Here is a 15,536-nt window from a genome sequence, read left to right on the forward strand (position 1 = left end):
CACTAGCGCCGTATTCAAATGAGTTCATTGACCCAATGTCGATTCCGGCTGGAGGTCCTGTTTTGTGTGTTGTGCCGGTGTGCCCCCTCTCTTCCTGTCTTGCTACACTCATTAATTAATGTGTATGTGGCCTCTTGTAATGCAGGGGATGATGTGGCTGACTCTGTGGACAGTGCTGTGGCAGTAGCGGAGGCCTCCGGCCCTGTGGACGGCCTCTCAAAGGTCCCCAGCATTGTGAAGCTGTCAGCTGGGAGCTTCGACGCTGGCAGGGAAACTGGTGAGGGGTGAAAAAAAAGGAAGAATCTTGAGGTTTCCCTAAAGCCAGTTAGCATATAGGGATATAACTGACTGACTTTGCATCAAATGGAATCAAAAAGTAGATATACAGTATAACTGAAAGCTCTTTTAGTTTGGTCAAAAACACACAAACCCCAGTTGATGAAGTTGGTGGCTTTTACTCGGATGAAATGACCAGACAAACAGAATATATATATTTTTTTTTCCACTTAGGTGGTTTTCCTTTGAGTTATTTACATAGCTGAGCACCCACTGCCTAAACTAAGAAGGCATCCAGAGGAAGCGCACCGGTTTTCCTTTCTTAGAATATATATATAAGCTTCCATTATTCTTGTTATATCAACCTTTTTGTTGTTGTTGCAGTTTACACAGATATTCTCTGAATTTGACCTGATGGTGACTGTATTGTCCATCTGTGCCCTTTTCTTCAGGTATGGGGAAGCTCTTCAAGCTGCGGGGAAAGAGCGAAGCTGTGTCCCTCCCCGAGGAGACCACTCTGCTGGAGGCAGACGACGCAGCCCCCCAGACACAGCAGCAGCAGAGGCAGAAAGGCTTCGCCGAGCGTAGCTGCAGCTTCAGCGCAGAGAGCCGTGCGGGTATGCTGTCGGAGAAGGGCGTGGACCACATAGCCAGCCGCATGGGCGCGGACGCCCGCATTCTGGCAGCCGCCCTGTGTGTCGGTGCCACGAGTCCGCCCCCGCCGCCGAACACCGTGTCCAAAGCACTTTTCAAAGACCTGGAGGAGGAGCCTGAGGACGACCAAGGGTTGATACTGGGCAAGCTGTCAGAGGAGGAGGGACCTGTAACGGACACGCCCACACTGGAAGACGAGAAGGGGCGTGATGAAGAGGAGACGGCGTCTGAGGGGGCCAAAGGGGAAGAGGCAAGCAAGGAGGACACTACTGTAACACAAGAGAAAGAAGAGGAGGAGGAGTCTGGAGTCCGCGGGTTGATCGTGGAGAGGGCGGACGTGGAAGTGGGCGCTGACCCCCTCTCCCTCCTGGTGTTTGAGAGTGACGAGGTGGCCTCGGTGACGAGCCAGGAGCCACGCTCCCTCCCCGCCGTGGTGTCACGCAACCTGGCCGAGGAGATTGAGATGTACATGAGCCTGCGCAGCCCCCTGGGCACCAAGTCCTCCAGCATGGAGCTCCACCAAGGCCAGGTAGACGCTCCCGATGCTCTGCCTGACAAGCTGCCCCTGGAGAGGAGGTCCAGTCTCCCCGTGCCTCCCATTAAGACCCCGTCTGGCTCACCGGGCGTCACCCCCAAGCGCAGCCCCAACACGGTCACTCGTTCCAAGACCTTCGCCGCCAAGAGCAGAAACTCAATGACTGTCGCGGCGAGTCCGCGCTCCGCCACGCTCACGGCGCTGGTCAAGTCGTCCCAGGGGGGCTCACTGGGCTCGGTTATTAACACCTTCTCAGGCATGAAGATGGACACCCTGCTCTCGGGTCCTAAAATGGACGTCTTTAAGTCGGGCATGAAGCAGGCAGCTAATGTTGCCAGCAAAATGTGGGGGGCAGTGGCATCGGCTTACTCGTACTCGGATGACGAGGTACGTTTGTTCATAAGCAATTGACTCGACACTAGCGCTTAGCGAGGTCTGTAACATTTGGAGGATATAACCATGACGGATAGACTAACAGGGCGTTAAAATAATCCATCTGTGTGTTCCGTAGGATGAACTAGCCCCGGGTGGCGGCTTCCCTGCCCATCTGGAGGAGCATATGTTGGCTGGGCACAGCGGGGGCCCCAGCCCCAGCGAGAGAGCCATCCCAGGCTTGGTGTCCAACGGCCTGAACCACAGCAACACCAGTCTGGGTAGCAGCAGTGGCAGCAGTGACACAGGCCGGGGGACCCACCAGACACGTAAGAACCCTCACACACATGCATGGTTTGTTTGCTTGTTTTTGTGGTGAGGAATATGGACAGTGAAGAAACCCAGAGTAATGAGCAGGTAAAATAATCCATGTAAAACGAACAGTCCCATAAGGGCACGGCCACACCGCACTTTTATTTTACCTCTTTGCATTGACAAAGCATTGGCAGATTCCGCCCCAGAGGTAAAATAAAAGTGCGGTGGGAGCGCGCCCTAAGGGTGCAGTCACACCCAACTTTAATTCTGCCTATGCGGTCGGATTCTGACAGTGCTTTTCAATGGGAACAGAGCTTTTTTTTTTGCGGAAATCCTCGAATGGCAACAAACCGTTCCGTTACCATTGAAAAGCATTGGCAGAATCCCCCCGCATAGGAAGAATCAAAGTTTGTTCGTGTAGGCATATTTTGTAGGCATATTAAATAATACATGCTAATTGTTTCTGGTCTCTCCAGATATAAACCCGGGGCGAGCAGGCAGGGGTCCTGACTCAGAGCAAGGCTCCTCGCACCATGCCTCCTCTTCCAGCATCTACCAGAACTATGCTCTGGAGGTTAGAGAGACACACACACACACACACACACACACACACACACACACACACACACACACACACACACACACACACACACACACACACACACACACACTGTGTCTGTACATGTTTATCATTTTGGAGTTGTAATATTTAGGCATGTAACGATTCACTCAACTCACAATACGATTCGAATCACGATACAAGGTTCACAATACGATTTTTTAGAAAATAAATAAACACAAAATTAGTTTCCAGATAATTTACAGAAAAAACTTTTTTTATTATTTCTTACACAAATCCAGTATTTTCTTCTCTTTTATTTTTTCACAATACTGTGTTTTCTCTTATCCTCTTTTCAATACAGTAGCAAGTGACTGAAAACTCTTTTTTTTTATCAATTCTCTTAGAAAGATGTATTTCCTGCTGTTTGCATCGCGATAAATAAATTATTAAATCGATTAAAATTGTCACCAGTTTGAATCGATTTGAATCGATTTACGATAAATCGTTACATGCCTATTAATGTTACACAAAGGCTGTACGTGGTGTTCAGTACTACTCTTCAGTGGGCGTAGGTGTGTAATGGGCTACTAATTGGCTCTCTTCCCTACCAGGTGCTGATGTCAAGCTGCTCCCAGTGCCGCTCCTGTGAGGCCCTGGTCTACGACGAGGAGATCATGGCAGGCTGGACGGCAGACGACTCCAACCTAAACACCAACTGCCCTTTCTGTCGCACCGCATTCCTTCCCCTGCTGCAAATAGAGTTCCACGACCTACGCACCACCACCGGGTAGGAAGCCATCCTCTTAGCTACGGGCATGGGACAGTCATGAGTCTCTTTTCCGCCAATGTTTATTCATAATAAAATCACCCACTGCCAGGGTTTTTAATCATTTTTTTATAAAAACAATGTGAATTATTTGTCCGTTTATTTTTTAACATTGAAGTGAATGGATTTTTTTTTTTTTTTTTTTATATCTCCTAATTCGTTAGGGTTATGGTTATAAATGTATACTAAAAAATTTGAGAAACATTTTAGGAATTCAAAAACAGAATAAAAAATAATAATTTAGAGGGGAGAATTCTCCCCTTTGGCGGTAAACACCATTGACTGAAAAGGGGAGAATTCTCCCCTTTGGCGGTGAGTGTGTTAAAGGAATACTTTAACCCCCCAAAAATCTATTACTCCTCCTATGAAGCCTTGAATTCATGGAGATTTTTTTGTTTTTGTCGCAATCCTGAGCCAATAATCCAATATACCGGGTGTCCGCCCCTGTAGGAGACCAATGCAAAACTGTATAAAATAATAATATAAACTCCAAAACTACTTTTCGCAGTGTAATCACTGATGATCCAGGTTCAAATAAAATGTTTTAAATATAGTTTTGCTTGCTCTCCTATTAACTTCTATTAGTCAAATATTAGATTATTGGCTCAGGAATGCGACAATAACATAAAGAATCTCATGGGGTGAGTTTGGAAAAAAGTATTTTTTTGGGTGACGTATTCCTTAAGTTAAACCTTCAATTTGTAGAGCTGCTTTTTATTAAATCCATTGTCAGTATACAAGCTTGCTTATAGCTTGATAAGAAAAAGAGGTGGCGCATCAGCAATGGGTTTTCTCAGTGGAGTGCTAGACCGAAAATCCAGTATACATATCAAAAGTAGAAGTTGGCAGTTAGTGGTGCTGATGGCTGCCAGTCTATAGTACAGACTCTATCATTTTCCTCTCCAGGCTCTACATGAAGCCCAGTGTCTCAGGAGACAGTATCCACAGCACCAGTACCCAGCCTACAGCCAGCAGCTCAACGCCAGACGCCAAGGCCTCAGACCTCATCTCTTTCCCAGAGTCGACTGAGGAAGAACCCAGGGAGACGCCAGATAACCACTCAGCCACACACAAAAGGTTATTATACTCCAAATGTTTTTATGGAAACTGTATTTACGGGGTCAAGCTGGAAGCTTGAGCAACTCATGCAATGTGTTGTGGTCACGGATTCCAAATCCGTGTCCACAAGTGAAATAATTTCTGTATGCATGTTAACCCATTTAGACCTGAGGCAGATTCTAAAAACGGCTTCTAAATCCTGATAAAAATTAAAATGAATGTTGCGGATAACAATGTATAGGTGTTCCAGGTCTAAACCTACAGGCCTCACTTCTTCCACACTAGCAGGAAATAGATAATATCATCTACAGGCTCCAGTGGCTTGCAACCCTTCCCCAAAAGATCCTAGGGAGACACTTTTCACTATTTCACCATCCATATACAGTAGATATTTGGACCATAACAGGACCTCCAAATGATTGCTGCTTGCCTGCTAATGTGGCTGATAATGCAGACAATTTTTCCAGTCACATAAGAACCGAAAAACAGCACCATCGTTTGGTGGGTTGTCGGTGTTAATTTACCATTCTGTTGTTCCAGCAGCATCTCAAGCTGTAACTGTTCTCGCCATTTTGTGTTCCCCCAGTCTTGTTCCAGAGCCAGCGCAGTCGGACCCGCTGGGTCTGGTTGAGCACCAGGCCGCAGGTAAGCAGCAGCGAAGCAGTGGCACGTCGCTGACACGCAGCAACAGTGTGGGCGGCCCCCTGCAGAGCCTGGACTCCACGCAGCAACCAGGACATGGCATCTCAACCACCAGTCTACCTTCCAGCCTGCACGAGGTGGTGGTGAGTGCCCCCCTGTGTCCAAAATGTGTCATTGCTTTTTTTAATTAACCAGCCTGCAAGCTATAGACCATATTCACACGGCGGCCATGTTTCTATGAAGTCAATGAAAGTAGCCACCCCGGGTGGCGGCACTTTCAATGTTAAATTCCAATATGGCCGCCGTGTGAATATGGTCTATAGGCTCTATGCACAGCAGTCATATTGGAAAGAAATTGGGCCTCTTCTTACTTCCTTCACAGGTGTTACCAATGATACTAATGAAGGCTCTGTTCCATTCTGGTCAGGGTGCTGATATTGTGCATGTTGGCTCACTAGAAACACTCCATTTTGGTTCCCAAATGGCCCCTTATGGTGGGTGTGTAACTCTGAGAGTGTACAAATGGAACCAAATGGACCCATAAGGGTCCATTTGGTTCCATTTGTACACTCTCAGAGTTATGGGGGTCCTTGAAAATAAGACAACCACTATGCCACACTAAGGCCTAGGCTACACGTACATGGATCTTTTTCTAAACGCACATTTTTGTGTGCGTTTGGGCCTTTCAGCCACACGCAAACGGTGTTTTTGGCCGCTAAAACGGATATTTTTGTAAACGGATAAATAAGTGAAGGTTTTCCAAAACATGCGTTTCAGTGGATCTGTGTGGACATGTAATCCAGAGATTTTGAGAAACGATTACGTCATCGCGCATTCGCACATGGTCATTATAATAATAAATAATATAATAATACATAAACACCAGACCGCTCATGGTCATTATAATAATAAATGAAGAGAGAGAGAGAGCAACACTTACAATCTATGAAACAAGGCACGCTCATCTATGGCAAAATAATGTCATAATTAATAATAAGACAGTGGTGGGAAAAGTAGCTCATTCACTGTGTGATGAAAACCCTCTTTCTCTGCGCCGAGTAGCACACACGGCACGCACACGGGTTGAATGTGGGGTCTGTCGTCCAAAAACACAATCGCCCCGGGTCAAAATCCAGCGACCATGGAGCGGCCGCGGGTGGCCCGCTCAAAGGGTGCGTGGGGCGGGGAGTTTTGGGACGATGGAAATAATTGATGAAGTAAAACTCATCTGTTTGCGTAGCCCTGAAACATGACTGTCATACCATGACAGTCATGGTGCTTAGAGTCCCTGCTTTATGGTGGTGTTCGATTTTGTTTTTACATTGCTAACTCTCACATGTACATAAACGTTCAGATTTCAAATATAAAGTGCTTACCCCTGAGCCACGGACGTTACAAGGCGATCCGGACCGCGATAAGTACCCGTATCTCCCGTATTGTTCAATAAAAAGCATTTTAATCCGATCGCCGGCCATTTTCTCCAAATTTTCTCCGATGCTTTCAACCATGCGCCACTAATGGTTGGGGGGTGTATTGCACTCTGATACATTACCACAAAAAAGGAAAACAAGAAAAGAAAATGGCCGGCGATGGGATTAAAATGCTTTTTATTGAACAATACGGGAGATACGGGTACTTATCGCGGTCCGGATCACCTTGTAACATCCGTGGCTCAGGGGTAAGCACTTTATATTTGAAATCTGAACGTTTATGTACATGTGAGAGTTGGCAATGTAAAAAAAATTGAACACCACTATAAACCAAGGACTCAGCGTCATGTGAACCATGGCTACTGTTTGCGCTGCAGCTGCGCCCTAATAATGTTGTTTTCGTTTATGTTCACGTATGCTCAGTGGTGATGCTATTAAAATAATGCAGCTATTGCAGTATTGGGCCTTAACATGTGATTAAAAATATGTATAGGCTATATGTATTTGGCCCCTCATATATAAAATAAATGTAAATATAAAATCTGATATAAAATTGAAACTTGCAGCTGATCAATGCGTTTCTGCGTCTACGTGTGGACAGGGATTTTTTTAAATCTTTGTCATGTGGCCAGGGATTCTTTTTAAAAACGGAGGACTAAAATATCCGTTTAGTAAAAGATCCATATACGTGTAGCCTAGGCCTAAATGGAATAGAGCCTTAATTAGTATCATTGGTAACACCTGTGAAGGAAGTAAGGAAGGGGCCCAATTCATTCCCAATATGGCTGCTGTGCATAGAGCCTATTGGTAATGCTAAATGCTGTAGCTCACAATTCTGTTCTTGGCCTATGAATCGATGTGTCAATGCCTTTGCATCACTATAATGTGAAGGGAGGTTTTAGTAGAATTCCACAGTAACCCAGTAAGACAAAGCAGCTGTCTATTTAGCTCGAAACATTGGAAAACAGCATACATTGACCCTGTAAATGAGGTTATGTTGTATATGATGGATCATGTAAATGCTATTACAACTGCACCAAAATGAGTTTTGGTTTTCTCTCTTAAAGTCATGTTCTGACTGTGTAAACATATGGTTTCAGATATAATATTGTACTTTATTACATTATTTCACCATACATTTTGAGTCTAAATTAATTGCAAAGATTTATCACATGATCGGAAAAGATTATCAACAGATTAATCAATTGTGAACATAATTAGTTGGCTCGGCATGTGTCATGTTCCTGTGACAGGATGGTGTGAGAGCAAAGAGGCCAAACCCCAAGCCTGTGTCCGTGCCCTATCTCAGCCCCTTGGTGCTGCGCAAAGAGCTGGAGACCCTGCTGGAAAACGAGGGAGATCAGGTAACTCACCCATACAGACCAATACACACACTATGCCATGACTTTAACCACCAGTCTTAAACCATAATGCTTAGTTCACTGCGATCCTCCCAGGCTACATCTGTGGCCCACTCCTTTTTTCCCTATATCTACACCAAATCTCTTCGCCGAAACTAGCCGATCTACAAGCTCACAACGAGTCACGTTTCCATGCGTTGTGAGCTTGTAGATCGGTGGGACAAGGTGTGATCCTTGTCCCACAGAGATTTAATGAGCGCAAGGAGTCTGACTTTGCTGTCTGAGCGAGGTGGCTCATTGCGACCTCTAGGTCCTCCTCTGTGAAGAGGTGATTTGTGATATCCAGTTCCTTCAAGGTCTATTAATTCATTAATTCAGGTCTAATTTTGTAGACCTGAATTAATTTCGGTGTGGGATTTTGGCTCTTGCAGCCGGAATCCCGAACATAAATACAGGGCATGGCTAGTTGGAAGCGCTGTATCATTCCAGACTGTCTTCCGTTGCGTGCTCTCTCTCCCTCCCCCTCTACAAGACTGTGAGCCCTGTAGCACACTCTCACTACCTTTCAATGTGAACTTTAAACCTCGAAAGCATTGGTGCAAACAACAGGACCAGTCAACATCGTTATCGTTAATTCTCCGAATCCTGAAGCCTGATTCATACTTTGTCTCTTCAGACAGATGAAAACGAAAGTAACTGGTGCAAATCGCAAATGACAGTAACAGTGCTAATCCTCCAGATCCTAAAGCAGATGACGGTAACGTTACTAAAGTGACGCAGCAGCCAAAAGACAAGTTTTAGCCCAACTGGGTCAGAATCATATTTCAAGTGAGCAGTTTTATTTAATTTACTTACATTTATTTATAACATTAATTGGGAAGAGTACAAGAATAGAGCATGGAGAGCCACCATAAGAAAGACTGAAGGACACTGATGGAGTTCAGAGATTACCACTAAGAGAGGAGGAGAAAGAGACAAAATTACATCAATGTACAGTATATAGTTCATACAATTCCCGATGCCAAGTTAGCAAAGACTTAGTTATATATATAACTGTATATATTTTTTCTAAATGTTCATGCAAGTATTGTCCAATGTGCTGACTCTATTTTTATGATTTTTGTTTTAACAAAGTTGTAAAGTGGAAAGACACCGCTTTTGTCTTACCTGGTCAAACATTAATAGCAGTATATGGAGAGTGTCTCCAACCATAGTAAATATGCCTATGTAAATAAGTCTGTGTTATGTAATCCTCCATGGTTCAAAAATAATATGAATTAACTATTTAACATTGGAGTAAAAACCTAGATTGGAGCTTATTTATTCATCCATGGGTCTTATTTTTCAGACATTAGGCATGTAACACTATCATGTATAACGTGGCATTGCGAGAAACACTGTAATATGTGGTACCAGGTGATCTACACCCACAAGTTCCTGAGCCAGCATCCCATTATCTTCTGGAACCTGGTGTGGTATTTCCGCCGCCTGGACCTGCCGAGTCACCTTCCCGGACTCATCCTCACGTCTGAACACTGCAACAACGGAGTACAGGTTAGAGATTGATTAGGAAGTCAATTTCCCTCTAACTGAGAGGAGGAGAGGAACTTGAATACACAATGACATATCCATTTCCATCCATAATCCATCACGTAATGTCATGAAACGACAGCTAGAGGTGTGCATTGTTTGAGCCATGTGGGATCATTGCCAGATAACCTCATTTTTTTTAAGCTAATAAACATTTTCTGAAATCGTTCTTTAAAATGTCTTCATCATTCAGTCCAGTTCAGAGTAAGATTTAAAATCTGTCAAATCAGGAGTCAGAGTTTGAAAAACTTTGTGTGTCTCTCGTAGATACCCGTGACTTCTTTGTCCCAGGACAGCAAGCAAGTGTACATCCAGCTCTTGTGGGACAACATCAACTTGAACCAGGAGCCTGGAGATCCCCTCTACCAGCTCTGGAGAAACTTGTGTAAGTAACCGCCTACCCTGACACACAGTTCTCTAGATTCTGGGCCCTATCTTATGCCTAATATTTTTTGGCTTTTTTTTGTTGTGTTTTTAGTGTTTTCTTAGAGTTCCACGCAAGTCACTAATAAAATATGCTGTCATTTCTGACATTCTCAAGGATTGTGAGCCTAGGTTATCTACAGACTAATCTCTCAAGATGATGGGTTCCCAGATTGCCTACAGACAGGATGTGATCACCACTTGAAACAATGCTACTCTCAATCCATTTAATAAACAGACGTTTTAGTCGCAGTGGGACCTTCATCAGACATGTACAATGATTAACATACTGTAGGCCTATACATTCTGTTCAAGTGAAGGCAGGGGTCAATAGTTAACGACTTAAACCCTATATACTTAGTTGACCAGGGCCCCCTACGTCCTCAAATTTTTCCCTCCACACCAAATCTCCTTGGTGAAAATAGGCGATCTGCAAGCTCAACGCGTCTGCTAAGTTTGTTAAATGTTAACCCCAGAATAGAGCTCCTAGGGTGCTTAATCAGGGGACAAGAAAGTACTGGAAAGGTTTCTTTTCAAAAAGATAAGAGAAGAGAATAGATAGCCAGTTTGCTGGAAATGTGGAGGTAACTTGTAGATGTTGTAAAGTATGTTTCACTCATTAAAAATGTTTATTGTGAAAATAGCTCAACTGTGGCTTACTATATATGCGTTGACTTCATATTTATTATGTAAAGAGGGAACACTAACTATAAAATATACACTGATCTACTGTGCATTACTGTGAATCACCCAAATGCTGGACTTTAACGATTATGGTAACATCTGAAGCTATGCATTAAAATCCTCTGTTCATTTAACCAATTAACATTTAATTTAACACTACTGTCTTAATGTGTTGTTAATTAGGGGAGAAGAAGGGTACGTTGGCTCCCACTGACCACCAGGAGACACGCACCCTCCTCAACACCATTGTCCGCAACATCCAGACCAACGACGTGTATGGACCCATCAACCTGCTCATCCGAGAGGTCAAGCGACGGCCAGATGGCAAAAGGCAGAGGTCAGCCTCATTCACCGGGGTTCCTTTGAATTAATGTTGGCCTCCCTGACGAACTCTACGGTTCATTTGTATTCTTTCCACTAATGTTCATGTAGACTCCTCCCAGTCATTGCTAACCAACCTTCTTATTCTTCTTTCGGCTAATTCACAGAGGATCATCAGATGATCCAGATGATTCTGTTTCCATCTGGTTCAGATGATCCGCTGTGGCGACCCCGATGTAAACAGTATAAAAAAAAATGTCATTCTTTCTCCCTCAGGAGTATCTATAGAGAGATCCTGTTCCTCGCACTGGTGGCTTTGGGACGGGAGAACATTGACGTGGGTAAGTGACGCATACAGCACTTCAGTAAAGCATCCGAACAACAGCAGTGTCTTAAATATATAAACCGTGGCCTGATCAACCCATTAAAACCGGGAAAGCATCTGTGTCATTTTAAGATTTTAGCTTTATATCATCTTTGTTCGTGGGGAAACCTCATTATGTCCAACACTGTTACTTTTCAGGATTCAAATTCAAAAATAGCAAAAGTAGCAGATCTACAAGCTGAAAATGCGTCGCTTCGCCCTGTGTTTCGAGCTTGTGGATCTGCTACTTTTGATGCTTTTGTGTGACACTGTAGTATGATCAAGTAGGGCGTTGTATAGTGTTTTTTTTTGTGTATTTATGTAATGACTGTTCCCTGTCTGTATATGTGCAGAGGCCTTCGACAGGGAGTACCGCCTGGCCTACGATGAACTGAGCCCGGAGCAGCTCAAGGCTCTGCACCGCATCGACCAGCCTCCAGGCGCCAGCGTCCAGTGGTGCCTCAAGGCCTTTGGAGCCCCCTTCATCTGAGTGCCTGCCTGTCGCCCTGAACCCAGGACCCCACGGGGGAGGGGTGGGATGAGAGGGGTGGGATGAGGGTAGATTGTGGGCCAGATCATGTGAGCGAAAGAAAGTTTTGTAAAGTTTTTTTTTTTTTTTTTTTTTTTACACTTTCGACTTGCCCAAAGATGGTACTTTTCCCCCTCTCTGCCTGGAAAATGCCTTTGTGTGCTTTTCCTCTTTTTCCCCACGTCCTTGCTATATTTTGGTCTTTCCAAGCAACCACTTGTATGCAAGAGCGTGTCTGTGTGTGTGCGCGTGTGTGTTTGTGTGTGTGTGTGTGTGTGTGTGTGTGAATTGCTTGGAAACCTGCAGGTGGGTCTTTGGGGGTCCGGGTGAGGTGTTTCTTTACAGATCTTATATGGAATGAAAATCAGCTGTATAGAGTGTTTGCTGTCTGTCTGTCTGTGTGTGTGTGTGTGTGTGTGTGTGTGTGTGTGTGTGTGTGTGTGTGTGGTCCTACGGTCACTGCCCAGTCTAGAATGATTTTATCCCTGCTCTTTACACATAATTGCTTAATCTCTTATAGCTCTGCCCAGACGTATCTGTAGATTCCTTGATCTGTAGGAGTTGATTGACCATCTGACTGTGTATAGACCTCCAGCTGTTTGTTCGTATGTGCACTTTCACAAAACAGTAACACCAGTCCATCTGTCTTTTTTTTGTACATATTTTTCTACTTGGGAGGGGGAAAAATCTAAAACCAGGGTTGCCTTTTTTTCGGAGGCAAACAAGTCTCGATGCCTTGATGAGTCTTTCTACCGATCTTAAGTCTTAATGAATGTTGTGTCAATGTGAGTGTTTGTTTCAATGCAAATGTACAGGTTCAGAGTAGTAGTTGTCCTCTGTGTCTGTGTAAATACGTGTCGACTGGCTGCTCATGTGAACGGGAGAGGACGACTGAGGCCATGGACAATCGAGTCAAATCTATTTCGGAACATTCCAGAAGCCCTGCGCCGCAAGTACAGGTCTTAAATAATAACTGTTCCTCTCCTCTGGGGAGAGAATCGATCGCTTATGTTTCCAATTCTAACCATTTTGAAGGGGGCAGGGACATCATAACAAAATGCATCACTTGGAAGTGAAATTGCATGCCAAATTACTGAAAAGCAGCATTCACACAGCAAAATCATGTGTTGTATACCTCTGAGGGTGTAAAAATGGACTTGCAAAGGTTAACAAACGGCAACGTGCTGCAGTGCCTTGGAGATGGCAATAATCAGCAGGCCTACAACTCTGTTTATTGTCTTAATTTCTTTTAAACTACAATATACAGTACATCACTTGTTCAGCTAATATGCCTTATTGTTATGATTAGTTTAGTCGTATATTTGTCAAGCGTTTGGGTAATCTTTCATCGACTCTAATATAGTTTTATCATGGCATAGTTGAACCTCGCTTGGTTTATGAAATCTTGTATGTTTTTTCATTTATGTAAGGCATGCTAATGGCTGACATGTTAGACTTTTAAGATTCACACATAGCATCAGTATATCATATTGCCTCTCCATTAATTTTGAATGATATCTTACAAAGGTAACAATTAGAGCTTTGAATGGCACATAATACTTCAAAGGGCTTATTCGCACTGCTGATACTGGCAAAGCAATATTGCATCGGGGAAGGGGTTTTGTGCCCCGTTTTGCAGGTTAGTAGTCCACAACCATACTAAACATGCTATGTTTTTGTCTCTCCATTAACAGAAATTATGATCAATTTGGAATTTAAATCTATGAACTTATTTATTATTGTCATGATTAAATTTGGCTCGCAGACATTGCTTTTTTCCACTTTTGGAACTTTGTCATTATAAATTGGTTTTAAGTCACACCCCAGACCCTCTTTTGTGTCTACTATGAAATCTGGTCTCATTGTAGCAGAGATTATGGTGCGTCTGGCCAGAGGTTGTACAGAAAAGATTATTCTTTATCAATGGTTTAAGCGATCTCTTACCGTCCTGTGGAATGGATTTGAATGTGTACACACAATTGTGCTGCAATAAATGAGTATGTGACCTGAATACTAAGCGTGAGTCAGTTTGTTTATGCGACCTTTGATGAATAGGATTTGAAATTCAGTCAGTGTCAGGTGTGAAAATCTGCTGTTGTAGTCATAATATAGATGAGAATGTATGCACATAAAACACACTGGCTAAGTTGATTTTGTTAATTTAGTATGTAAAAAAAAGAGCGAAAACAAAGCCTTTGAAACTATTAATATTTAAAAAAGTTATGGCCTCATGAACGCAACTACACATTAATGAAAAATTTATTACACTCTGTACAATTATAACAATGCCGTTCACATGTAGACCTGCAGTAATACATTTGTTCTGCACGGTTGAATCATCGGTTTAAAGTCCGCTTTCCAGGCACCACTGGGTTGGACTGGATTCTCACTGGCTTTCTTCCACCGGGAACGGTCCATGGCCACCATATGGTCGATGCCGAGTGCTTTCATGACAGCCAACACAGTCTGCCAGGTCTTCCTAGGCCGGCTAGTGGCTCTTGTCCCTTCCAAGTTAATCGACATTACTTTCTTCACCCAATCAATCTCTTCCTTCCTTACTGTGATAAATAAATGTACAAATATACACAAGGATGGCAATGCAACACACACAGCTGATTCCAAAGACACTACCCGACAATATGGCAATCTCCAAACAGAATGACAAATGTACTGATTGCAGCAAACCTACATATAGTGGTGCACATAGTGGAAGTATGATTGCTCCTATTGTAGCCCACACTACAAGAGCCCAAACAAACTTAATGGGTGTGGAGCAGTCTCCTATCAACGCTTGTTGGACCCTGGTCCATCCAGTCCCACTTGAATCATCCCTGGTCCAATTCGTGACCTCTTGGACCTCCTCTGAGTGGTCACTACAAAGAATAGACAAGAGAGAGGCTTCACCACAACACCTGTCTGAGATCTTCATGGTTACACTCTCTTTTTGATGCCTTTTTGTGTTTCTTTCTTTTAAATATAATGATTTACTACATCTTGTACTGTAGCCTTATCAGTAGCCTTGCCTAATAAGACAAGAAAAGACAAAAAGCCTTATGGGGTGACGAGGGTACTAGCATGAATTAATACTGCTGCAGTAGACCAGCATGACATGAGCCATGTCCAAGATTTTTTAATATGCTGAAGCCTACATTATTCTTTAAACTGATTTGATTCAAAATGTAGGCTTGGTCAGAGTGAATACTGCATTTCACCCCAAATTAAGACACTCCTCAGTCAGAACTTTACCAATAATGCAGGCTTCGGAAAAGAGTCACTAACAACCAGAATATATACTCTCTCCAGAAGAGGGCCAAGAACATCAAGTGCCACCCGTTTGAAAGGCCTAGATGTCAGTGTTGGCTGCAAAGTTTCACATGACTTTTTCCCTTGAATCTTACAGGAAGTCATTTGAGACACCCTCCGCTACCTCCATACTTGGCCTTTGTGCAAACTGTCAGTTTGCACGAAGGCCATTATGTTCAGAAAGGACATTATGTTCTTAGCACAGCACACACTGCAACCACACACGTGTAGACCATGCCTGACAGCAATCTCATATGAGAACAACTTCTCCCCCTAACTTCTCCTCGCAC

The 15,536-nt window shown here is 43.7% G+C and overlaps 1 protein-coding gene across 1 annotated transcript in view; it reads left to right on the forward strand.

Moving 5' to 3' along the window:
• Positions 1-13,954, forward strand: part of dennd4c (DENN/MADD domain containing 4C) — a 66,065-nt gene extending 52,111 nt beyond the window's left edge. Inside the window, exons 22-34 of the mRNA XM_080452031.1 lie at positions 146-277; positions 729-1,852; positions 1,977-2,166; positions 2,629-2,726; positions 3,326-3,501; positions 4,447-4,617; positions 5,186-5,384; positions 7,925-8,035; positions 9,449-9,586; positions 9,890-10,007; positions 10,913-11,066; positions 11,327-11,391; positions 11,768-13,954. Coding sequence (XP_080308157.1) covers positions 146-277; positions 729-1,852; positions 1,977-2,166; positions 2,629-2,726; positions 3,326-3,501; positions 4,447-4,617; positions 5,186-5,384; positions 7,925-8,035; positions 9,449-9,586; positions 9,890-10,007; positions 10,913-11,066; positions 11,327-11,391; positions 11,768-11,904 — 2,813 coding nt within the window. The 3' untranslated portion in view covers positions 11,905-13,954. The remainder of the gene's footprint in view (positions 1-145; positions 278-728; positions 1,853-1,976; positions 2,167-2,628; positions 2,727-3,325; positions 3,502-4,446; positions 4,618-5,185; positions 5,385-7,924; positions 8,036-9,448; positions 9,587-9,889; positions 10,008-10,912; positions 11,067-11,326; positions 11,392-11,767) is intronic.
• Positions 13,955-15,536: the final 1,582 nt, after the last annotated feature.

Source organism: Gymnoscopelus braueri, assembly GCF_963280865.1.
Source record: "Gymnoscopelus braueri genome assembly, chromosome: 15".
Classification (NCBI taxonomy): Eukaryota; Metazoa; Chordata; class Actinopteri; order Myctophiformes; family Myctophidae; genus Gymnoscopelus; species Gymnoscopelus braueri.